The following is a 24673-nucleotide window of genomic DNA, read 5'->3' on the forward strand; positions in this document are numbered from 1 at the left end:
CACCACCAGTGGCCTTCCCCTGCCTCTATCTCCTCACCTTGACCTCTACTGTGACATCCAGTCACAGTGAGCCCACAAACGCTCCACAACCCACGAGCAAACAAGGAGGGTGAAGAGGCATCTAGAACCCACTTCCCCACCCGAGATGGAAGGGCCCAAGCTCACTCACCTGTAGGAATAATCAGTGGGTCCACGCCAACCTTGGATCCTTCAGGAAGTACACTCACCAGCCAGTCTTCCTGAGTTGGCGTGTCCTTCAGACCTACAGAGGGAAGAACTGATAAGAAACAAGTCCCAGTGTGCCCAAGTTCATTCTCCTACCAGAATGGAATTCGCCAACAGCAGGACAGCAAGGTTGTTATTAAGCATCTTCTTAAAGTAGATTGGCAGGATGTGGAAAATCTGACCCTCCCTCGCTTCTGGAAGGCTGCGAGAAGTCTAAGATGGTATGTAAGGAAAGCATAAGATAAGGGTGAGAGAGAAGAAAGTGGGATTTTCACTAGTCAAAATGGCATCCCAGGACTCATTGCATCATAGGTCATGCACTGTGTCATCGCAAAGATCAACTCATCAGCTTTCTGTCCTTGGGTGGTGATATGGTCAAGGCTGGGAGCTATGAGCTTCCCTTACATCCCACACCAGGGAAGGGGAACACATGCCACAGGCCCCCCTCCACCCTTGGAAGGGGAAGCATCAAAGAGCGGAGACCCTAGTCCCACAAAGAGACCCCATAAGGGGACTGAACACAAGTCTCGGAAGCACAACAATCTTCCCAGAGATTTCAAGAGACACAGAGAAGAACCGCCATCACCGCCTTCAACATGGCTCCCTGGGCTTCCCAGCTCCTGAAAGAAACAGCCCTTTCTGTCTTCAGGACTCCAGTCACGGGACGATAAATAAGTTTCAAGAAAGGCAATGAAGTTGGTTTTGATATCCCCGTTTTTCTTCACTGAAAGCCATCTATGTTTGAGATGTACAATTTCTTAATTGTATTTTTGCAAAACAATTAACATCTTGGTCAAATATATGCATATTTAGAGTGAAAGCTCACATATTCTAAAACACTACTTATCTTTACTGTGTTCCCTACTGAGAACCAATAATCTCATAACCACAAAAAGGAAGTTCAAAGGTTTAAAAGGCGATGAGCTCATGAATCTCGGTTCTACAAAAACTGCCTGGAAGCTGGCACTGAGTTATTATTTTGCTATCTGAGTCTTTCCTAGTTTTTTTCAAACAGCTAAACAAGCCAGTTATTAATGCAATTTCTTTCATGCCCTTGTATAACTTTCGCAGGATGAAGTCCTGTCATCCCCTACCAGACGGGTATTTGGCAAAGCCCCAGGGATGAATCGCTCACCAACCAAACCCACCAGAATCTCCTGACGCAGGAGACAAGCCTAAGGAAAGGTGGGCTTAGGGGAGAGGCATCTCAGAGAAGCAACTAGAGAGGGGCTTGGAAGGAACAAGGACTCACTCCCCGAGGCCGCCACACACCTACTTTAAGGAGCAGGCAGACAGTGCGGCTCCTCTGCCCCTCTGACCCCCAAAGTGCTAACAGGCCCAAGAGCTGGAGTTCTGAGCCCCAAAGAGAGATGCCCACACCGCAGGGCACACTAAGTGATCCACAGGGGTGCAAACAGAATTTCTATTTGTGTTTATTTTTCTAAAAAATAAAGAAATTAATCTTTGCCCGTGTGTGAAATACAGAGGGACACTAGCACATATATACAACATATAAACAAATGTACCTATGTGTTAAGGAGGCATGAGCCATTACAAAGGCATACAATTAAAAGTGCACAGGCCTAGGGGCCTGTCCATTCATCACAGCCCCACAGCCCCAAATGCCTGCGTGTGTGTGAAGGGGCTGGGGCAGGTGGAGAGAACAGCCTCAGCCATAAATCCACTGCCAGGCCAAAAACGTTCCTAAGGCCTCCCTGGGATAAACCATGCGCGCGCGCACACATGTGTGGACAGCGTGGACCCCCTGCCTATGCACACGAACGTGCATGCACGCAGACCCTCAGGAGGCTGGCTGCTCTAGGTGTCATCTCAAGCCAACTCACTGTCAACGGCCTCGCTCTGTTCCCCGAACTGTGAGTCTGGTGACAACTTGCCTTCCTCTTTACTTTCTACAACACACAAGAAATACCAGGTGTGTCCTCATCTTCTCTTCCTCACTTGGCCCTGGCAGGTCCTTTCCCCTCCTTATCTCTCCAGGTTCAGAATTCAGGAGAAAGAGACCTCGGTACAACCACTAGAACTACGCTCCTAAAGGGTGTTTTAGTGACAAGGAAAAACACACACAGCACAAAATTACATGAAAAACCAGAGTACACACGCACACTTAGTACTGGATAAACACTGAACTCAATGCTTTTGGTTGATTATTTCTTTAATTCGCACCATTTTACGTGGTCGTCACTATTATTTTCATTCCATTTTACAGATGAGGAAACCGAAGCACTGAAAGTGGAGTAACTTGTCTGAGAAAGTTCCAGACCCACGCCCCTGCCCTGTGTTCTTGTCCACGGCTGAGCTGCCAGAAGTGAGTTCAGGATCCTCCAGGCAACAGCTTCCTGGCCTCTGCTGTCAACAGCCCCTGACCTTTACCTTACTCTGAATCAGGAGGCAGTGAAGGGCAGACAAGAGGCCCCAGGTGCATGAGTCAAGTGCACGGCGAGCTATGCAATCTGCAACAAATCGGCTGTCCTGTCTGGCCCTCAGTTTCCGGTCACTAAAATGAGAATCCTGAACCAGGACCTTCCACAACTGAACGCACAATGGTATGTACATACAAGAATGCTATATTCTTGGTTTTCCTTGTGCCATGAACTAGACTGTGCCCCCTCGAAACGCATACATTGGCATTCTAACCCCCAATGTGACTGTACATGGAGACAGGGGGTTTAGGAGGTAATTAAGGTTAGATGAAGTCATACGGGTGGAGCTCTAATCCAACAGGATTGGTGGTCTGCTAACAAGAAAAGGAAAAAGAGATCCGGCCACCTAAGGACACAGTGAGAAGTCTGCAAGCCAGAAAGAGAGCTCTCACCGGACCCTGACCATGCTGGCACCCCGATCTTAGACTTCCAGCTTCCAGGCGAAATAAACTGCTGTTGTTGAGGCCACACAGTCTGTGGCATTTTGTATGGCAGCCCAAATAGACTACAAAGTGCCCATGACCCCTGAGAGGGTTAAGATCCAAGAGGCCTGAGGAGCTCTGGGGTCCCTTCCCAGAGCTGGCCAACTAAGGCTGGGATGGGCCTCCCTCTACACACCCATCTTCATGAGCGTCCAGTTGCTGTCCATCTGCTTGGCAGCCTGCAGAAAGTAGCGCCCGTCGGTCCACATGGCCGCATGCTCTTCTGTGATGATGGCTGTGCCTGCAGCAAAGGGACAAAGAAATGAGAAGGGTTTCTGACCACCACCCAAGAGCTGCACAAACTGACTGCAAAACGGACAAGCAGGGTGAGAGCTCCAGCTCCTGTGAGGAGGCCTAGCCACCCACCAGCACCCTGAGTGGGGCTGGCAAGCCTCTGACTCCAGGGCAGTGCCTGGGCAAGAGAAGACACAGCCACCAAGCACCAGCTGAGGGCCAGGCTCTGAAGAAACCAGTCCTGAGGCAGCCCAGGCTGCCTGGACACTGGTCCCTGCACGGAAAGGCCCCAACCTGTGCAGCATGCATCAAGGCCAGGAGAATGGGGGCCTGTGGATCTCCAGCCCCAGTGGCTTCATGATCAACAAGAGAGAAACTGAAATGGTTCCCGGGCAGTGATCACCGTGATCTGCTCCACCGGACACCCCAAAGGACTGCGTCAGCTCTCCCAGGAAAGCCCCTGTGCGTGTTCCCGATGACACAGCGGGAGTGTGTGCCTTCCACCTCCACCTGCCTCAGTTCCCACAGACCTGGCGGAACTTCGGGCTTTTGGCAGAGGCGTCAGCCAAAACCGATCCTAAGAGCCAACCAACACAAGCACTTACATCAAAGGAAGCAGGAGGCTCACTATGCAGAGAGAGGGGCTCTCGCCAAATCTACCTAGCTTAAGGGGTGCAAGTCTCAATTGGGAAACAGACCCTAAATATCAAGTGCACAATAGCTCTGGAAAAAGTTAGGGCAGGACCCCAATGTAGCTAAACATAATAAACATTACTTAAGGCAAAAGTGAAAAGTCAGAACTCAAAGCCAACCACGTGGAGAATTAAGCAGGACCAGTAAGCTGAGGTGGGGGTGCTGGGAGATATTAGGGTCCTATTAACTATTTGCAGTACTAGTTGCACAGGGACATTCAGTTTAATTGATGATTTTCCATATTTATGTTATCGTTAATAGAAAGTTCAAAAACACGTTTTAAGTAAAAACTTTTTAAAACTTTAAAAGCACAAGCACAGAGAATAGGGTCACTACAAGGGGACTGTTGGAAGCCAGAGGATGCTGGAAACTCCCACTTTTCTGCAGGGGCTTGACAGGGAACGTCTGGTTTGCATTTTCTTTTTGGTGCTATAGCACAGGCTGAAACGCGTTCCAGTTATTTTTGGGCGGCGAACAAAAGTACAGAAAGAACAGAGAGAGAATTTAGCGACTCACCCGCAGAGCCATCGAATCCAGAGATGAAGGCCCGCCGACAGTCACACGGAGCAATGTACTCACTCTGGAAAACGAAAAGGACAAGGGACTGGACCCCAAGCAGCCACGCACCGGCGCCGGCGCACTCAGCCCTGTGCCAGGCCCAGTGGAGAACATAAGGGCTGGCAAATCCTTGGCACCTGCCTTCAAGGAACAGCCAGTCTACTTAAAAGGCAAGCTGAACATTTAAAAAAATCAGCTCACAGCGCGTAAGACCCTAATTAATTAAGGGCTTAAAGAGCTTTTCCCATCAGCCTCTATTTCCTCACCTGGAGAACAAAAGCAAGTCAAGGGAAACAGATCAAAACTGCTCTTTCCTCACTGAGATCTTACCCCAAAAACAAACCCACAGCCTTTCCTCGTCCTGCCCAGTGACATTTAGGCATCTGTTATTTTTTGAAAAGTAAGGCTGACTTTCCGTTTTAAGTGCCAACAATTCTGTAACTTGCATCTCTTTGCGTATGAGCTTGTTTCTGAATTTCCCGTTGGTGGTCGGTGTCCCTTTCTAAGGCGGCATCACCAACCACTCCCACGCAGACAGGCCCCGTCCCTTCCTGTTAGGGAAAAGGGGAAGCACATCCTCCAATCCAGGAGGCTTCAGCAAAACAAAACGTCCTGTCCACATCCAGGTCCTCCCCAGATGATAATCCCCCAGCCTCTGAATGGGAGGGGGTTAGGGACTGAAGAAAGTGAGAGGTTCTCATTCCTGGGAAAAGGGGACGAGGCCACACAGTACGCAACCTCCAGTAACAGTCAATGGGGCACTGGGAGTTAACTTGCCTGAAGCCATGCAGCTGGTAAGTAGCAGAGGCAGGATTTGAACCTGGCTGTCAGCTCCAGAGCCCAGGCTCTGACACCTCATGCCACGCTGCCCCCATGTGGCACATTTCATCTCATCCTCATGACCACTCTCCAGGATAAGACCAACATCAAAAGAGAAAAGGGAGGTTCAAACACGTAAGTAACTCGCCCACTGACAGGTCAACAGCAAGGCCAGGACCTGCTTGGGACCAAAGCTGCTGCTCCTTCTCCTGTTAGTAGGTTGCTCTGAGCTGAGTAGCTGGCAGGGTTAAGAATGCTTAGGATAGAAAACGGGGCTTCAGGCTGGACCTCGAGGTGGTCCACAGGACGTAGGGGGAAAAGGCACCCATGTTTCACTCCTGCTGCATGAATGAGGGCGTCTCTTTTAACCAAGGCAGCCACAGTCACTTTCTCAAACCAGCCGCAAGACCACACTGCCCGTGACAGAGATGCTGGAAAAACCGCGGGAGAAAGGGGCTCTGAGCCACACCTGCCCTCTGCCAGCCCAGCTACGTGGTCTGCAACAAGTCTCATCGCCTCTCCTGGCCTCAGTTCCTCACTCTGAAAAGGGTCATTTCAGACTGCAAAATGCAACAGCAGGTACGTGCTTTATCCCCGAAACATAAAGTAACACATCGGAGATGGTACTACACACACAGAAAGAAACGGCTGTCAATAGTATCAACCGCGGAATCCTTATTTGTTTCATTAACCCAGTAATCATGGTGCGAGACCAAAAAAAGGCAAAAATGGGTGGAGTGGGCGTCTCACCCTTCACCTAGGACCACTGTGAGGGACAGTAACAATGTCTGCAACAACTCACCAGAAACGTAAGAGTGCCGTATACATGCAGTGAAACGAGTATTTCTGCTTCCTGAATGGTGAAAAAGCATCTAAGAGGCTGGAAAAATTAAGTTAACAAAGATAACTCTGACACCCAAAACCACAGTGCAGGAAGACAGAGCGGAGGCTGCCCTGCCTCAGGGCCCTTCTGCCTGTGACACACAGTGAGGACACTGACAAAGGTCTGGCAGAGAAGGTGCTGCTGATCTTGGCGCAGCAGGACTCTTCCACTCAGGGACACAGTTCTGCAGGAATGGCCCCTGCCAATCTGGGCAAGCCTCAGGGGAGGGGCACCCACGGGGGCACCCAGAGGTACTTACTCATCAGCAAAGGCAGATGGAAGAAGGTTTCTCTGAAGGAAGGTGGTGTTTTAACAACAGGTGGAAATGCTGGGTTTCAGATCGAGATGAGGTCTAGGGCAAGAATGTCTAGACATGACCTAAGTGGTCAACACGCCAGAAAGACATTGCTTACTGAAGCTGTCACCTCCACACCAACAGGCTAAACAGAGGCCAGAGCAGCGCTGGGCCCGGCCTCCTACTCTTCTCCCAAACAGGAAGCTGTCAGAGCCCGGGAACATTCTCCCTTGAGAGCAGCGAAGGGTCTAAAATAAGCCAAAATATAGCATGCAAGGAAAAAGGCACCGAAGCACAGCTGCTGGCTTCTCCAAAAACCATCCAATTCTCTCCATCTCTAATACCAGCACTCAGTCCAAGGCTCCACTATCCTACCTGGACCATTGTCCTTACAATTCACTTTCACACACTCAGAGTGAGCTTTTCAAAATGCTGAACCCTTTAGACTTCAGACCTATATAATAAATTTGTGATGCTGCAATCCACTAAGTCTGTGGTCATTTGTTACAGCGGCAATAGGAAACTAATACTTTCCAGGGGTGTCAAACCCATTTTCACCAGGGGCCACATCCACCTCGTGGTTGCCTTCAAAGGGCTGAATGTAATTTTAGGACTGTATACATGAAACTCCTCCTTAACTAGGGGCAAGGAGCTTGGCGCTGCCATCAGGTAGAAACAAGGTGCCAGGCCAGATAAAACAAGGTGGATTCGGCCCAGGTGCCTTGTATTTGCTACCTGTGCTTTATCCAGTAAGAAAAAGACCAGAAGGGATTATAACTGGAGCTTCAAACTCAAATGCCTTAGGGTAGAAGCAGGTAAACTAAACTACCCATATTTTGCCGTGTACAATGCTTCTTTATTTGCCCAAATTTCTGAGGGAAAAACAGGGCTGTGCATTATACATGGGTAGTACTAATTCTGTATCTAGATAAATGGTTTTCATTCTTTTTTTCAAAAGATTTTATTTATTTACTTTTTTAGAGAGGGGAAAGGAGAAAGAGAGGGAGAGAAACATCAGTGTGTGGTTGCCTCTCACACACCCCACACTGGAGACCTGGCCTGCAACCCAGGCATGTGCCCTCGACTGGGAATTGAACTGCAACCCTTTGGGGTTGACGGGCCAGCTCTCAATCCACTGAGCCATGCCCGCCGGGGGGGGGGGGGGGGGGGCGCTAATTTTTTTATTTTTTAAACTGTTCTTCAATCACAGTTGCCCCCACTTTCCCCCATTACTATCCCCTGCCCCCCCACACTGAACGCCCATTGTCCTCGTCCATGGGTCCTTCATACTTGTTCCTTGACCTCACCCTTCTCTTTCTTTTATTTATACTATGCATTAAAAAGGTAACCTAGAAAGCAATAATGATATCTGCATGCAAAATAATACCCTGGAATATGATCATCAGTTTTGTTTCTAAATATAAATAAATAAATAATTGAATTTTAAAATTTAAACAAAAGATTTCTCCCCTGAAATTCTGGGCCAAAATCATGAGTGTGCACTAGACCCAGGAGCGTGTTTTACACAACACAATACAGTGGTAAAGCAGGTCAAGGGCCTATGGTTTCTAGAGAGGGCAGCTCCCACTCAGCTCCGACTCCTGTCGTGCAGGAACGTGGGCCACACACTGCCAACCGTCAATACTGCAGGAGAAGATAAAGACGTGTGTGTTCATGAGAGATCACCCCATTTTTAAATTCTGGCATCTAATTCAAACTATGGAAATATTCAGCAATACACGGCCAAATAAAGCACAGCTGTAAACTACGGGGGCGGAGGGGCAGGGCCGAGAGCCTCAGCCATCTCTCAAAACCCAGCCTAAGTGCTCTGTGCCCACAAAGCTTTCGGACTCATCTGGTTTTCGGCAGTCTTCCACGTCTCTGAATTCCACAGGACCATCCACGGGGTCATTACCCATGCCCTGCCTTGAATGGTGATGACCCTTCCTACTCACCTGATCTCACTCTGAGCCATTGCTTTTTGTTTTCCCAGATAAAAAAAAGTCCTCGAAGGGATTTTGCCGATGTGAAAGAGGTGAAACAAACGCACAAACAAAAACAGAAGTACTAAAAGCCATCAAAATTGACAAGTTCAAAAACAGTTGTTGAGCAGTGGAAAAACATCTCCATAGGTGCAGTGCATCGAATGGAGAGCACTTTGAAGGTGACTGAAGTTTAAACATGTAAGAATACATACACAATTTTTTATAAATCAATTGCAGAGGTTTTGGAGTCCCCCCTCATACTAAGGTTTACTACATACCTACTAGTTGCCAAAAACTATATTCATTTCCTCTAATTCTAATCCCCAAAACAGCTCTGGAAGGTATCACCCTCCCCATTTACAGATTTTTTTAAAAATCAAACTTCAGACAAATAAATTATTTCTCCAAGGAACCACTGCCCCAAGGGGCAGCGCAGAGATCTGAGCTCAGGCCTGACTTTCCAAAGCCCCTGCCACACTGCCGAGCAACCTCTTTCCCACGTGCAGACTGCACACCTGGGCTACACAACTGGGTCACAAACTCTGCGTGTGTGGACTGCACACCTGGGCTACACAACTGAGTCACAAACTCTGCGTGTGCAGACTGCACACCTGGGCTACACAACTGGGTCACAAACTCTGCAGAAACAAAGGGCACGGCCTGCGCTGCGTCTAACTCCGCCTTCGTCAGCCATGTTCGGATGCCCCCACACCCAGGAGTCACCTATGTCCAAGCCTGGCTCCCGACTTAGGAACTGGGTAAACCTCGGGCGCAACCTCATCTGCTGATGATAAAAGTGCCCTCGTTGGAGGGTTGAGGGGTCACATAAAGCAATCAGCACATGCTAAGTGCTTTTAACTACTTGACAGGTGAGGCACTAGACTCTATAGGAAATATAATAAAGTATCTTCTTGGAGTGGACAATCTGGCCAGCAAAATAAGGCAGATATGCATGAAATATTAGCCCTAATAAACAGCCACATGAACCATGCTGGATATGCGACAGGTATTTGCTCTTGTTTCAAGGAGGCTCAGATCTGCCGTAAATCCACAGGCTGAGATCAGAGGTTTGACTAGGACCACTATGGACAGGTGAGGAGAAGCAGAAAGCCATCCAAGGAAGGGGAAAGATGCAAGAAGGCCCAGAAGGAAAAGGTGAGAGAGAGGGAGACAGACAGACAGAGAGATGGAGAGACAGGGAGACAGAGAGAGACAGACAGAGCCGATTAGCCTGACTGCTAGGACAGAAAGTTCAAGGGAGTGGCAGCTGAGAATCCTGGAAAGGGAGGCTGAAGATAATAGTCAAGGACCTCCACTATCACACTTTTTTCATTGTTTTTAGAGAGAGAGGAAGGGAGAGAGAGAAACATCAATGTGAGGGAAACATCCATCAGTTGCCTCCCATACATGCCAGGACCAGGGATAAGACTCACCAAGAACCAAGGATAAAACCCACAACCCTTGTAAGTGCCCTGACCAGGAATCAAACCCACAACCTTCTGGTTATAGGACCTTCCAATTATGCTCCTATGATCACCATAGGTCTGGCCGGGGCGATCAGAGCTGAGTTTCAAGAAGAAAAGTCAACGTGGCCACATGCAGATGAAATGGAGTAAACAGGGCTGACAGCTGAGTGGTGAGATAAGATGACCAGAGTTATTAGGGCCCATGCTGGGGTGGCACCTTTGCCCCTCCCCAGCCCTCCACCCTCGTAAGCCATGACTCTGACATAGTCCCTCAGACATACTAGGTTCTGAAACCGAATGAGCAAACAGCTCTGTGTCCACAGGAAGTCCCACAGGTTAGACTGTGAATGGAGACAAGGGCCACTTGTCCCCAGAGACTAAGGTAACTTCCAGTCTTTAGCACTTTCTTCTCTTTTAAATGAAACCAACTCAAGATATGTGGGGAAAACAGCTGTCCAATGATGCATACCCTTCCCTTAGCGTACAGTTGCTGAAAAGAGGTTTTCCATTCAGGACTCCATTTCCCAGGCCCCCTTGCATTGGGGGTCACAAGACTAGTTCTCACCAATGAAACCTGGGTGGAAATGATGTCTGGGTCAGGGCAGGATAAATGTCTTCACCACACTCCTTCCCTTTCCACCAGCTAGAATGGTGGTGTCACAGGGTGGCAGGAGCCTAGAATCCTAAGTCATTCTTCCTGGTGGAAGAAAGTCACCTACCAACCAGGAACACACACTCTAGACTGCAACATGAACAAGAAATGAAGCTCCAAAGAACCACAAGACTTCAAGACATATCACCACACCTCGCATTACTCTGATTAATAGAGCGGATACAATCACTATAGGATAAAAGTCACCATCCTCACCCCAGGACAGAGTCTGTTTAAGAAACACCAAACAAAACAGGAAGCCGACTCCAGGAGGAATGAGAGTAAGGTCCAAAGAGTTTAGGAAAATCTGATTCATGTCTTCCACAAGGAGGAACCTTGTAGAAAGGTTAGTCGGCAAAAACTTAGTCAGCTGGGTCACCGCTGACAGAATGGGAACTTTTGACAAAATTGATCCCAAGAGGGGAATAGGGGGCCTTACAGGCAGGGAGGACGAAGAATTTGGATTTCTAAAAGAATACCTATTGCCTTGAACCTGATGGTGCAGGCTCAGCCCCAACCAATGCCTCTCCTGGTTTGGGGTCAGTGGTACCCATCAATGTCGATGTTTGACTTAGATGGTCCATGAAAGCACCCAGATTATCAGATTGCCAGTGGACAATTCCCCACTGTGGAAGTCCCCCTGTGCCCAAGTTCATTAATACCACAAGCCTTGTTCAGAGCTGACAAGGCAAGAGCCCCACAGCTGAGAGAAGTGGACCCCTGGCCTGCCAAGTCCTTGCATAATTAGGCGTTTGGGGTACATTTTCTCTCCAACACAGAACAGTGTGTGGGTGTCTGTATTTGTCTTTTGGAAAGCACACAAAAGACAGGATTCAAGATTCCCCTTCATTCTCCGACACACACCCTTCCCTACCCGGAGGAGAAATTCCATCACCCTGAATCTAGCCTGAAATGAAATAATCAGGAACAAGAGCCACAAAGAACAGCCACCTCTCTTTTACAGAGGAGGCTGATGCAGCAGGTCACACTAAGCCAACCTGTCCTCCTCATCCTCACGGTCCTTGCAGGGACGCCCCACCTCTCCACAGGCACCGAAGGAACTCAGGACTTCTGATTCCTTTCTGTGGATGCCACCTGAAACGCTCTGGTTCCAAACTTTCAATACCCTCGGCCATCTGCCCGTATGGTCCACACGCCATCTCTGGTCTACCTCTCCACCTCTGAACCCCTCCCAGGTCCTCTGCTCCTAAAGCCAGCACCCCACTCCAAGTCCTCTGGGAGCCTACGAGAGCACCTAACCGGCTTCTCCGCTCCCAGTGTTCCCTTCTCCAGTCCACACTAAACACCGCTCCCTCCGGTGGATCACGTCACTCCCCGTCCAAAGACCCTCAGTACATCCCTACTACCTAACAAAAGCCTCCACTCCTACTCTGGTGGTCAAGGACACCCATGACCAGTCAGTCATAGGTGGCTCACTGAGTGGCCTTGACCAGGCCCCTATTTTTTTCCCCTTTTCAGGGCTACCCTTATTCATGTTCTCCTACTTCCTCGGATTTGCTCATGGTGTTTCTTGTACCTCTCTATCTCAAGAATTTCAGTCCTATCTGTTCACATTCCAGTTAAATGTGCTTGTGCCCTGAAGCCTTCCTGGACCCTGCCGGCTCAGCACACTCCCTCTCGCCAACGTGCTCAGTCCACACTTGATCGAAATCTGTGCTGTCCCTTATCATCGCCACCAGCCACAGGTGGCCGCTGAGGGCCTGAAACGTGACTACTGCAACTGAGGAACTGAATGCTTAATTTTGTTTCATTTTAATTCATTCAAATACAAACTTTAAGATTCAAGGTTCAGTCACCAGAAAACTTTTAAGTATGTTTGGAACAACTCAGGCCCGTAAGCCTCCTTTTTCAACTGTAAATTTTATGAAATCTAAACACAGACCAAATATTTTCAGTGAATGTTTGACATTTAAATTGATATGTCTTATAAATGTAAAGTACACACTGAATTAGTAGACATAGTGCTATCAATACAAAAACAAATGTATAACAGCTCATTAATAATCTTTGATATTGTTGATGTGTTAAAATGACAGCATTTTGGACATAATGGGATAAATACAATATATTAAGATGAATTTCACTGTTTTTTACTTGATGTTCACCATGGCCGTGGGAGTATTTAAAATCACACACAGACTTTACATATTTCTACTTACATTTTACTGGTAGTGCCGATCCAGTGCTTTCCCAGCGTTTTGTGTGACATTTGTGACTGGCTCATCTAAAATCTCTGGGGAGGGGGGCATTTTCCCTCACTCATCTCTGTCACAGTAATAATGACAACAACAGCAATATTTCCAGACTTACCAGGTGACAGATGTGCTTTGAGTGTTTACATCTATTAACTCATTTAATCCTGACAACAATCCTACAGGATGGAACTGTCGCGATCCCCCTTTTGCAGATGGGGAAACTGAGACCCGAAGAGTTTAACCAGTCAGTACTCAGGAATCTGAGGAAATCTGCCTGAGGTCAGGCTGCCAGGTGAGTGTCACATGGGGCACCTGCACCTGTTTAGTCCACGGAGCCCATACACTCACCGCCACATTAACTGCCTGTCCTCTGTACTTGCCCCGACACTCAGTCCTGAGCAGGCTGTCAGAAAACACGCAGCAAATAACACAGCACAGGTCCCCCCCCCTTTCAGGGCAGACAGCGAAGCTACAACAGTTAAAGATCGTAAAAGAAAAGTGGCGGGGACAGAGGGGAGGGAGCTGAGGACAGTGGCCGTGCAAGAATGTAAGTGCAAAGCTTAAACAGCGACTTTTGTGATAAGGGCCAGCTAACAGAGAGCAAGCGTTATTTTTTGTGTTTTTAGGATATTGCTGGAAAACACATTTTTCTAGGACCAGAGCCCCAATGTCGTAATCGAGGCAGGAGCCATCCAACTCTGATACTCCAGGGTCACTAAGAAACGGGGCACGGAGGGAAAGCCCGAATGTCACCTGTGGTCCGGCCAGACTCACTGCCATTCCCAAAGTTTAACAAGGAACTGATCTGGGTATGTAGTAGGCCCTCGTCTACTGTCAAAGAGGATTTTTTTAAATCAGTAAGGACACTGGACCAATACCATCTTTCTGATGACAACAAAGCTGGCTCAGAAACAGCGTCCAGAACCAAGAATATCAAGATAAACTTGCCTTGACTACAGGAGCCTCCTCCTACTAGTAAACACAGATTTGCATCGTGGCCCAGGCAAAACAAAATACTGAAACTGAAATGCCAACACCGCAAAACTTCTAACACACCCCTCCCCAACGCCTTCACTTTTTAACTCAAGTAAGACTCACAGGTCCAGTCTTGCCACACAGTGAGTTCTCCCTCGAGGGGAAGGTTTGTAAGTACAGTAGGCATCTTCAGCTGCAGCTCCAGGACAGCTTGCAAGACCCCTTTCAAAGGAGAGACCCAATTTCAGGCAACAGTGTGCTAGTGGACTGTCACGGTTAATTTCATGTGTCACCTTGACTGGGCTAAGGGATTCCCAGAAAGCTGGCTGGAAGAATATTATTTCTGGAGCTGTCTGTGACACTGTTTCTGGAAGAGATTAACATTCAAAACAGGAGACAGAATAAAGATGGGCCTCACCAATCACTGCGGGTGGGCAGCACCCCATCTATTGAGGGTCTGAATAGAACAAAGAGGTGGAAGAAGAGCAGGCTTGGTTTCTCCTGTTTACACTGAAACATTCATCTGCTCCTGCCCTTGGACATCAGCATTCCAGGCTCTCAGATCTTCACCTCAGATAGGGACTCACCACTGGTGCCATCTGCAAGCCAGAAGATCAGGGAAGCCAGCAGTATGATTCCAGTCCCAACCCGAAGATCTGAGAACCAGGGGAGCAGATGTTGTGCGAGCCAGGCCCTCAGGAAATAAATCTCTCTACATACTGGTACAGATATATGTATATATCCTACTGGGTCTCTCCAAGAACCCTGCCTAATAGGGGAATTTACAGAAGACCCCAAAGCAACTGCTACATTAAGTGCTCCAGCGGCAGGAACCACCATCTCGCTGAGACAGCGGCAGTCAAATCAGCCCGGGGCAATGGCCTAATGCTTGAAAGGCAGAGAATAAAAAATACCACTTGTGAATTCAGCAGAGAAGCCATGTGACATGGAGCCCAAATCCAAAGGCCAAGGCCTGGGACTGACAGGAGGCAGAGACGAACCTATCCAGGGGCCTGGAATCCCTTGAGTACAAAGCTCGGGTCTGTCCTTCTTAAAGAGTGGGCCACCTGGTTCTTCTACTACTTATACCTCCTTGCAGGCCTCAGGCCCAAGCTGGGTTGGCCAACCTACTTACTCACCCAGTCCTCGGTCAAGATGAGACTCTGGGCCCTGGTTGGTGTGGCTCAGTGGATTGAGTGCTGGCCTGCAAACCAAAGGGTTGCCAGTTCGGTTCCCAGTCTAGGGCACATTCCTGGGTTGCGGGCCAGGTCCCCAGTGGGGGCCTCAAGAGAGGCAACCACACACTGATGTTTCTCTCCCTGTTTCCCCCTCCCTTCCCCTCTCTAAAATACATAAATAAAATCTTTAAAAAGAGACTTTGGTTCCTACAAAGATGGTGAATCTTACTCATCTATTCCAGAGAACAGAGGTAAAGGGAAGAATTCCACTACCAAGCCCACCCTAAACCTCACCAGTCTCTCCTCACCTCCCCAGTGTCTACTGAATTTAACACTAACAAACCCAGCTTCCTCCCATGCCACCAACCCCTTTCCAGCTCAGTCTTCCACTTCTCCTATACTCAGACCTCATATCCTCTCACCTCGCCCTTCATCTACTCTTACATGCAAAACCCTCCACTTCCGTGGCCTCCCCTCTCCACACACTGACCTCCCCTTACTCTCTCCTCTTTGAGAAGCAAGTTCTAGCCCATCATTATAGGAGAAGTGCTACTGTGGGTTAACATGGAACAAGAGCCTGCTAAGGCCACCCGTGAGACGGCTGCAGGAATTCCACAGACACTGAAGTCTGAAAAATGCTGAACACTTCATCCCATCCTTAGAGTTACACAATGCACAAGAATCTATTAAAGTCCCTGAGAATCCTGCAGCTAAGAAACTATTCAAGTGGGCAAAGGACTTGAATAGACATTTCTCTAAAGAAGATACACAAATGGCAACAAGCACAGGAAAAGATGCTCAACAGCATTAATCATCGGGAAAATGCAAGTCAAAACCATAATGAGATATCACCTCAGACCCATTAAGATGTCAGTATCCAAAGAACCCCCAGCAAATTACAAGTGTTGCTAAGAGTGGAGAAAATGCTAAGAATGTTGGTAGGAATGTAAAATGTACATGGTATGAAGGTTCCTCAAAAAAACTAAAAATGAAATTACTATATAATCCAGCAATCACACTTCTGGGTATATACCCAAAAGAACTAAAAACAGGATCTTGGAGAGAACATACCCATGTTCATTGCAGAATTATTCACAAGAGCCAAGAGGTAAGAGCCACCTACATGTTCAATAACAGATGAATGGATAAAGAAAATGTAGTATTGTTTATATAAATACAATGTAATATTATTCAGCCTTAAAAAAAAAGGAAATCCTGTCATCAGCTACAACCTGGATAAAACCTGAGGACATTATGCTAAGTAAGCTAGTCACACACACACACACACACACACACACACACACACACAAAACCAGTATTTCATGATTCCACTTCTATGAGGTAAGCAGTCAAACTCTCAGAGACTAGAATGTGATTGTGGGGGAGGTAGAAGTTGTTCAATGGGTATAGAGTTTTGAGAAAGAAGTTCTAGAGATCTATTGCACAACCACGTGCAAAGTGTTAACACTACTGTACTGTACACTTAAAAAATTAAAGAGATGAACAATGTTAGGCCAAGAAAGGTCAAGTCTCCAGGCAAGGATCCAGTCTGGATGTTGTGCCCACGTTAGTACTGGCCTGATATTGCACCAACCATCTGGTCTGGCAACTTTGGGGAGGGGCAGCTAAAGTGGTCACCTTTGGGAACTTTGCTCAAATACAGAAATACTCTTACCTGCCACGCCCTCCATCCCAGTGGGCCCTCAGCAGTCACATCTGCACCATATACCATCAAACACACACACTCTCTCTCTCTCTCTCTCTCTCACACACACACACACACACACACACACACACGGACCAAGGATAAACATCAAGCTCTAGCTCAACCTGGTATCTTGAAAGTAAAAGATAAAAAGATACAAGTGTGGGAACTTGGGAGGCAACATATTTTTACCATCTACCTTGTTGCATAAAACAATCCCCCTCTCCTCCCCCCTCAAAAATAAATAAAATCTTTAAAAAAAAAAAAGAAAGAAAGAAAGAAAGAAACTGATCTGCAGCAACAGCTGAAACCCTTCCACCCCAGTTCTCCTTGAGGGACAGCTACGTTCCAACCCTCAGGTCCACAAGACGCCAAACCTGAACCCTTGACATTCTACGACTGACTGAGAGCATCACTCACAACCTGGAGCTGTGCCAGTACAGCGGCGCTGACCCCAAACTCCTACAAAGCATGTTTACTGCTCGAGTCCGTCAAGTCGGTCCCAGTTACCTGCAACTACAGACTTCCAGAACGCCACCCATATTGCCCACTATTGCTGTTCACTTCCCTGGGCTTTTGCTAGGGAACTTGCCACACCGTTTCTGAAAAGCACTAACTTTTCCAGTGCTTTTCCAACTAGAATCTGATCAACACATTGGGTCTACGGGAGAAAGAATGAAAGGAGAGGAGGGCCTGGTGAGTTCTATCACCAGCCCGTCTCCACTCGGTACCTGGTGGGCATCTCCCGACGGGATGATGTAGGCCTGGATCGGCTCGGTCACGTACTCCAGGTTCCTCATGGCTTGTCTCAGCTGCCGCAGCAGCTCTGAAGTCACCTTTGGAGGCATCCTGCCGCCTGCAACAACAGGAGAGTGCGCTCTGAAACCAGCCTGCGCACACAACTCAATGACTACTCAACAACAACCCACACAGGGCCCTGGAGAAGTGCCCACTGTGGATGCCCCACACCCAGAACACCTTCACACCAACCACCCCGCCAACCACCCCACCAGTAAACCGAAACCAAGGCTGCCCAAAACTCTGAGGTTTACACATCTCAAATGTCACTTCCGAACAGCCATTTGTGGCTAGAAAACTTGAGCTAATACTAATACTAATTTCCAAATTAATTGGTCACCCCTTTTACTTCTAGGATTTTACACTAGGGAGATGTAGGTCTTCATCTTTGTTTACAGAAAAAAAAAATGTGTGAGGGAGCATACACGATCAGTTCAATAAATTACCAGACATACAACAGTACACTACGAAACAAAAATTACATATACCAAAAAAATTATATTAAACCTATATTTTTTAATTTGCATGGATACTAATAACACTAGTAGGTGATTATAAACAAATTACAAAAGAACATGTATAGACTGTTCTTACTTATTTAAAATTCTGTATGTATATATGCAAAGATTATAGAGGGCCACTAGCCAACATGTGGATAGTGGTTACCTTAGGGTAAGGGGGTTTTTATTTTCTTCTTCTTGTATTTTACTGCTTAAGTTTGCTTAAAAGAGGTATGGTTTATGTTTTTAAGTAGCCAACCACAGATGTGGAGGAGGAAGGTCAGTCCCCCAGAAGTCCAAAGACTTCAGTTGTGTGTCCTAGTGAGTACATGCTACCACCGTGGTGTGCAGCCCCGGGGGGAAGGGGAGCGGGGCCTCAGGACCCTGTGTTCTCCTCCGTAAAATGCGGTGGGGGGCAGAGGAGGCCCCGGGTTTGCAAGCTGAGCCTCTCAGGGGTCCTGAGGAGCCTGCCATCCGCATAAAACTAGAGCTGGAGTCACCAGCTCTGAAAAATACAAAACAGAAACAGAAATACAAAAATCATTTTTTTAAAAGTCAGGGACATGCAATGGAATCCTACTAGAAATTCTTCAACTTTTACTAATTTCTAAGCAGTCAAAATCAAAAGAGCTTTCCTCCTGGTGAGTGTGAGAGACGATGTGACAAAGGCCGACTTACAAAGCACTGTAGTTGGTGCTTCTAAAAAACTCTTCTCTACAAATACTGGTGCCCATAAGCAGTTCTGATGAGTCACACTGTGTGACAGCTATGGATCTATGACTAGATATACAGATAACTGTATCATAGCTGCAGTCCCATGGCTAAAATAACAAAACTTCACAAAAAGCCAATGATAGAACAATAATCATACACATTTCACTACACTCCATATACTGGCACAAAACTATACTATTAGAATTCAAAGTAGAATAAGTTTCCCAACTCATTTCTAAGTAGATTTTATTTTTTAGCACAGGTACAGATTCTTAGCAACACTGAGTGGAAAGCACCGAGAATTCCCACGAACCCCAACCCCCCACACACAGCCTCCCCACTAGCAAGGTCTCCACCAGAGTGGCACATTTCGCACAGCTGGTTAACCGACACTAGCACGCCATTATCCCCCAAAGTTTCCAATTTTTAAATAATTTTCCAGTGTTGTTCAATTACAGTTGTCCCCATTTTCCCCCATTACTCTCCCCTGCCCTACCCACCCCGCTTCCACATTCAGTCCTCCCCGCTGTTGTCTTTGTCAATGGGTCCTTCACACATGTTCCTTGACTTGACCCTACAGTTCACTCGTGGTACCTGCTACGGGGTCTGACAAGTGCATGATGACATACACCCATGTTTACAGAGTCATACAGAACGGCTGAAGAGCTTCCGCTGCCCTAAAAGTGCACTCTGCTCAGTCTCTCCATCCCTCCCACAGCCCCTGGCAACACATCTTTTCACTCCCTCTGCAGTTCTGCCTTTCCCAGGAAGTCATGCAGCTGCAATCATGCAGCAGGTAACCTTGTCAGGCTGGCTCCTTTAGCTGAGCAGTAACAGTGCTCAAGGTTTTCATGCCTCCTCATGGCTTAATAGCTCATTTCCTTTCAGTGCTAAATGACAATCCATTGTCTGTTCTATACCCCAGTTTATCAATTCACCCACTCTAGGCATCCTGGTGGCTTCCAAGTTTTGGCCATTATGAATAAAGCTGCCATAAACATCTGCGTGCAGGTTTTGTGTGGACATAAGTTTTCAGCTTCTTTGGGTAAATACCAAGGAGCATGATGCTATAAAGAGTATATTTGGTTTTATAAGAAACCATCAAATTGTCTTCCAACCTGGCCATACCATTTTGCAGCCCCACTGTTAATAAATGAAAATTCCCGTTTTCCACATCCTTGCCAGTGTTTGGTGTTGTCAGTGTTTGGGATTTTGCCAATCCATTTTTTTAAACAGACGAAACATGTTTTACTTAACCAAAAATGTTCTGCTGCACAATGCTCCAAGTAACGGTGTTACATTGAAGCACTTATACTATAGGTTACCTTCAAGGACTGACACCCTGACTCACCATGGCTTGTACCCATGAGGGGTAGATCCTTTTTATTTTTAGTTCTTTTTAACTTTTTCACCTGCTTTTTTTCCTTCATCAGCAGCACCCTGGGTTTCCATATACCAGTCAATATGATTAGCACCAAAAGAATCCTCTATAAGGTACCACATGGATGGGACTCACTGAAAAAGTGCCCCATTCCCAATCTGCAGCGAGGGGGCAGCTTTAGCCACAAGCCTCGGGGCTCCACCAAAGGAGTCTCGGAAGGACGACAGCACTCGAAGAGAGAGTCCCTGCAGACGGCCCTGTTTACATTCAAACATGTCCACGTCCCTTTCATTATATTATAAACTGCTTCAGTGCTCTTCAGAGGGGTATCCTTTCCTTTGATCTGATGTCCTGAGCCTATAATTCCTCGCCTACCTGAAGAAGAGGGAGCAGAAGTATCTGGCCTGACCGAAGTTTATGTGTCAGCACCTCCACTGAGTCCCAGACGAAGCCTGTTGCGACTTCCTAAGCTTGCCAGCATCTGAAAATTACATTATGACACCTTTCCGGAGCTTCAAAATAGACTTGTTTCCAAACCGTCTTTCTGAGTAACTTAACATTCTTAAACTCAAGTAAAAATGTAGACGGCCTTTGGAGCAGTATTTCAACCTTTGACTGCATATGAGAACTACCGGGGGAACTTCTGATTTAATTGGTCTGGAGCACAGCCTGGGCATCTGGAATTTTAAAAAGCAAATAGATAATAGAAGCCAGTATATTTTCTTTTAAGATCAGTAATTTCTTTATAGAATCTGCTTTCTATCTGAGCACATCCTGACTTAAGGACTTTGATGGCACTGACTGGGTGTTTGTAGTGTTGACTATAGAACATGTCAACATTATCAGTCACTAATTTCATCAACAGAGTCAACAGAACCAGGGACAAGTACAAAACCCTCAATTACAAACTGCAAACCATCAAAGGCAACAGCAACAGGCAGTGGCTGAGACGATGTGCTGGGGCAGTGGCAGCGCCTACCCCTGAAACAGGTACAATGAGCAAGGTGTTGACACAGCTGTGGCCACGAGGACCACAGGTCTTGGAAATAACTTGAGTGGATGAGCAGCTAGAGATGAGGAAGGGACAAAGCTGGTGCAATTATAAGACCCAGCCACTGAGGTGGCAGCAGCTGAAAAGGTAATCAAGAAGAAGATGAAAGGCATGGCTGGTGACCCTCGGAGCATAATTTGTATAAGGATTAAGTGGGTTACTATATATAAAGCACTTAGAAACAGTGCCTGGCACAAAGTCAATGTTATCTGCTTACAATCATTCGAGGGAGATGCACAATTAACTAACTATGACAGCAAGGCGATAAATGGTGTGACAGGTGAATACGCTGCTTCTCCTCAAAGAGGGCCCGTGTCATCTCCACCTCTGAATCCATCATCTAGCCCAGCACCTAACACACACATACGCTCACTCGAAGGTGTCTGAGTGAATATCACTGCTTTGTGCCCATGATCTTTCAGACTCTATATAATTAACAGCAATGAACCTTCAGTGAAAGAAAGCTAGGACCTTAGAAGACACTGTATTAGAGCATCTGTTCATTCCACATCCCATTACTTTTCAGAAATGTCAGAAGCTGCCAAGAGCTAATCAGGGCGTGCAGGGAAGTGGAAAGCCAAGAGCAACAAACCTAGTCCATGATGTAACATTAGCCCATACACTGCCAGGTATTTTTAAATCATGCTTTAAAATGAATGACTCATGTAAAAGTCTCTTGCATGTGTGGGTCTGCTTTTAAAAATCAGTTCCTAAACCTTCAACCTTGACCACAAACAAGGCTTTTCACTCCTTGAAAGTACATGAAAAGCACACCCTCTTCACCTCTCCTCACTGGGTGGCTAGAAGAACTTACCATGACATGTGTGAAAGCAACATGCACAGCATGTGGTACATTGTAGGAGCTCAAGAAATGTGATTTGAATCTGGATCTGGATCTGCACCAGCTGGGATTCCTACATGCCTTGTCATAAGAATAGAAGGGGCTGGTTTTCTCCAATTTCAGCATCTTAACATGTGCACAGCTCCTCCTCCAACAGCAATAGCTTTAGAGGTGGTGGTCTGCTTCTCTGTCTCACTTCTAAGCAAGAGCCAAGGGTTTTACACACATTAGTGGTTAAGTCTCACAATGATCCTCCAAGGGAGGTTTCACTATTCCTATCTTTCAGGTAAAGGTATGGGAGTTAAAACACCAGAACGTGCCCGAGTCACTCGGATATTAGGAACCATGACCCAGGTCTACCTAATTCCCAAGTTCATACCCTATTACGACATAGTATCAGGGGGACCATAACAGAGTCTCTCTTAAAGCATTTTAAGACCAATGGCATCAAAACAAAGAGGTTCTGGTTTCCAGCTGGAATCTGCAACCTCAGACTACTGAATTCCCTGAACCTCTGTTTCTTCATCTATAATAAAAAGAAAGAGCGGTTCTCTTCAACCTCTCAACCTGATGGCTCTATCACTTTTTCCCTTTCTTTACCTCCCATTTTCCCATTCCTTCTTTCTTCTTCACCTCCTCCCTCCTAATATGGCCCAAAATGTGTTGTGTACAGGATCAGTACAATTGTAGTACTGATATTTCAAAGACAGATTAGTCATAGTATCTTGCGTGCTTCAAGGGACTGATTTTTCACTCAGCTAAACGGAAACACTATGGTTCTCCTGGGTAGTCTGTGGAAAAGCACTGGCTGACAACGGCTAAAAATACAGAAATGCATCACTTTTCAGAATTCAGGTTTCTGGCAACCTAACAATACAACTAACCAGTTCTGGGGAGAAGATATAGTTCCAGAAATTTTTCTCAAAAAGATTTCCCTGAATGTACATTCAATTTATAAAGCACAATAATACAGAGTGGGGTAAAAGTCGGTTTATGATTATTCATATGGAAAATGCAATAATTAATAAATAATAATACAAGAATAAACCCTGCATTTCACATACTCACAAGGCATGCTTTTGTCCTACCCTGTATATTAAAAACTTTTCTCATTTCATAATCATATGATAAAAATTGAAAACTTAACCTCTGAGGCAGTCAGTAAAGGATTACATTAGAGATTACAAAAACCAGACTTTTTGGGATTTTTTCGATAATAACCTATCACCACCATAACTACCCCCATAAAGGTAACTTAACTACCCTAAAAAAAGTACTAAATACTTAACTGCCCAGGAAGCCAAGATACAAAATGGTTTTTAATTTCCAGATGTGTGTCCTCCTACTGCCAGCCGTGATCAATTACTGACCCCTTACCTTCTCTCTTCTCCTATCCTGAGGTTGAGGCAAGAGGACCTAAACCCTTTTGAGATGCTCCATCTAATAATAGGCAAAATCATTACCTGTTTCCACACTTGTGTCTCCTGAGTATGTCACCTCGTTAGGTTCAATTATTCTTAAATTTTTCAGCTGAAAATCCCGGTGACTCGCCCTTAGGAAGAGAAAGAACAGGGTATTACAGACTTTGACCACAGTAAACGTGGCAAGGATCAGTAAGCAACCTCCCTTAGTGCGTCCAAAGAACTCCTGCCCCAGCAGCAGTAACGAAGTGAGTAAAAGCCTGACATAAAACCTGCAGATCAAGCATTACCATGACAGCTAGGCCTTCTCAGACCTAGCCTGAAGTTCATGAATATTCTTCAGCTATGTCTCACCTTCTGTTTAACCAGGATAAAAAGATTTGCAATGACTTTGTCATGTGCACAAATTCTTGGTTCTTTTTCAAATGTGCCAGTTCTTCCTTCATGGTGTCCTATTCTTTCACTATGGTTTCTTTTCCTTCTCTTAGCTTTAATTATTTTGGGGCCTTTATTTTAGAATTCATTCCAGACTTACCACTAGAAGGTCTGGGGATAGTAATCCTCAAGTTTGCTGAGTCTACTGGCTCCCTCCTGGAGGGTCATTCCTTGTGGATTTTGTAATCTTTTAGTAAGAGCTTATCTTCAGTAGAGACTCTTTTATGGATGAGAATGAAATATGTCCTGGATTGCACAAGCATTACTGTCACCCTTGTTTTCTTCTGAGACTAATGTTCATTTTAACTTCTTACTAGGAGATTTGCATACCAGTTCATGCCCCCATACGGGGGCAGTCTGACACCCTGGACCCCTGGTATGAAGGCCTGTAGTGCGCCTGATAACCTCCCCAAGGCTCAGCTTAGCTGAGCTCTCCAAAGCCGAACAGTTTAGCTCCCCAAAACTTCCGGCTTTAAGTTCCACTGTATTTCTGGTACCTGAGGGTTTCTTTTTCAAGTCCATTCAGTCAAATATTTACTGAGAATCTTGTACAATCCAGGCCCTGTTCTAGACACAACAGCAAACAAAATATACAACAACGTCTCTGACCTCGAGAAGTTTACCTGGGGCTGGGGAGGGAGGGAAGTTATTGGGAGGAAGGATAGGAACGGAAAGGCAACAGACACAAAACAAGAATACAGTTTATCAGATAGTAAGTACATGTT

At 46.4% G+C, this 24673-nt stretch overlaps 1 protein-coding gene across 1 annotated transcript in view; it reads right to left on the reverse strand.

The window, feature by feature from the left end:
* XPNPEP1 (X-prolyl aminopeptidase 1) overlaps positions 1 to 24673 on the reverse strand; it is a 51694-nt gene that overhangs the window by 22119 nt on the left and 4902 nt on the right. The window contains exons 2-6 of the mRNA XM_037165595.2: positions 23556 to 23644; positions 17539 to 17663; positions 4592 to 4655; positions 3285 to 3389; positions 170 to 262 (exon numbers count right to left, since the gene is read on the reverse strand). Coding sequence (XP_037021490.2) covers positions 170 to 262; positions 3285 to 3389; positions 4592 to 4655; positions 17539 to 17663; positions 23556 to 23644 — 476 coding nt within the window. The remainder of the gene's footprint in view (positions 1 to 169; positions 263 to 3284; positions 3390 to 4591; positions 4656 to 17538; positions 17664 to 23555; positions 23645 to 24673) is intronic.

Source organism: Artibeus jamaicensis, unplaced genomic scaffold (assembly GCF_021234435.1).
Source record: "Artibeus jamaicensis isolate MK-2021 breed Jamaican fruit bat unplaced genomic scaffold, CSHL_Jam_final contig_490, whole genome shotgun sequence".
Lineage (NCBI taxonomy): Eukaryota > Metazoa > Chordata > Mammalia > Chiroptera > Phyllostomidae > Artibeus > Artibeus jamaicensis.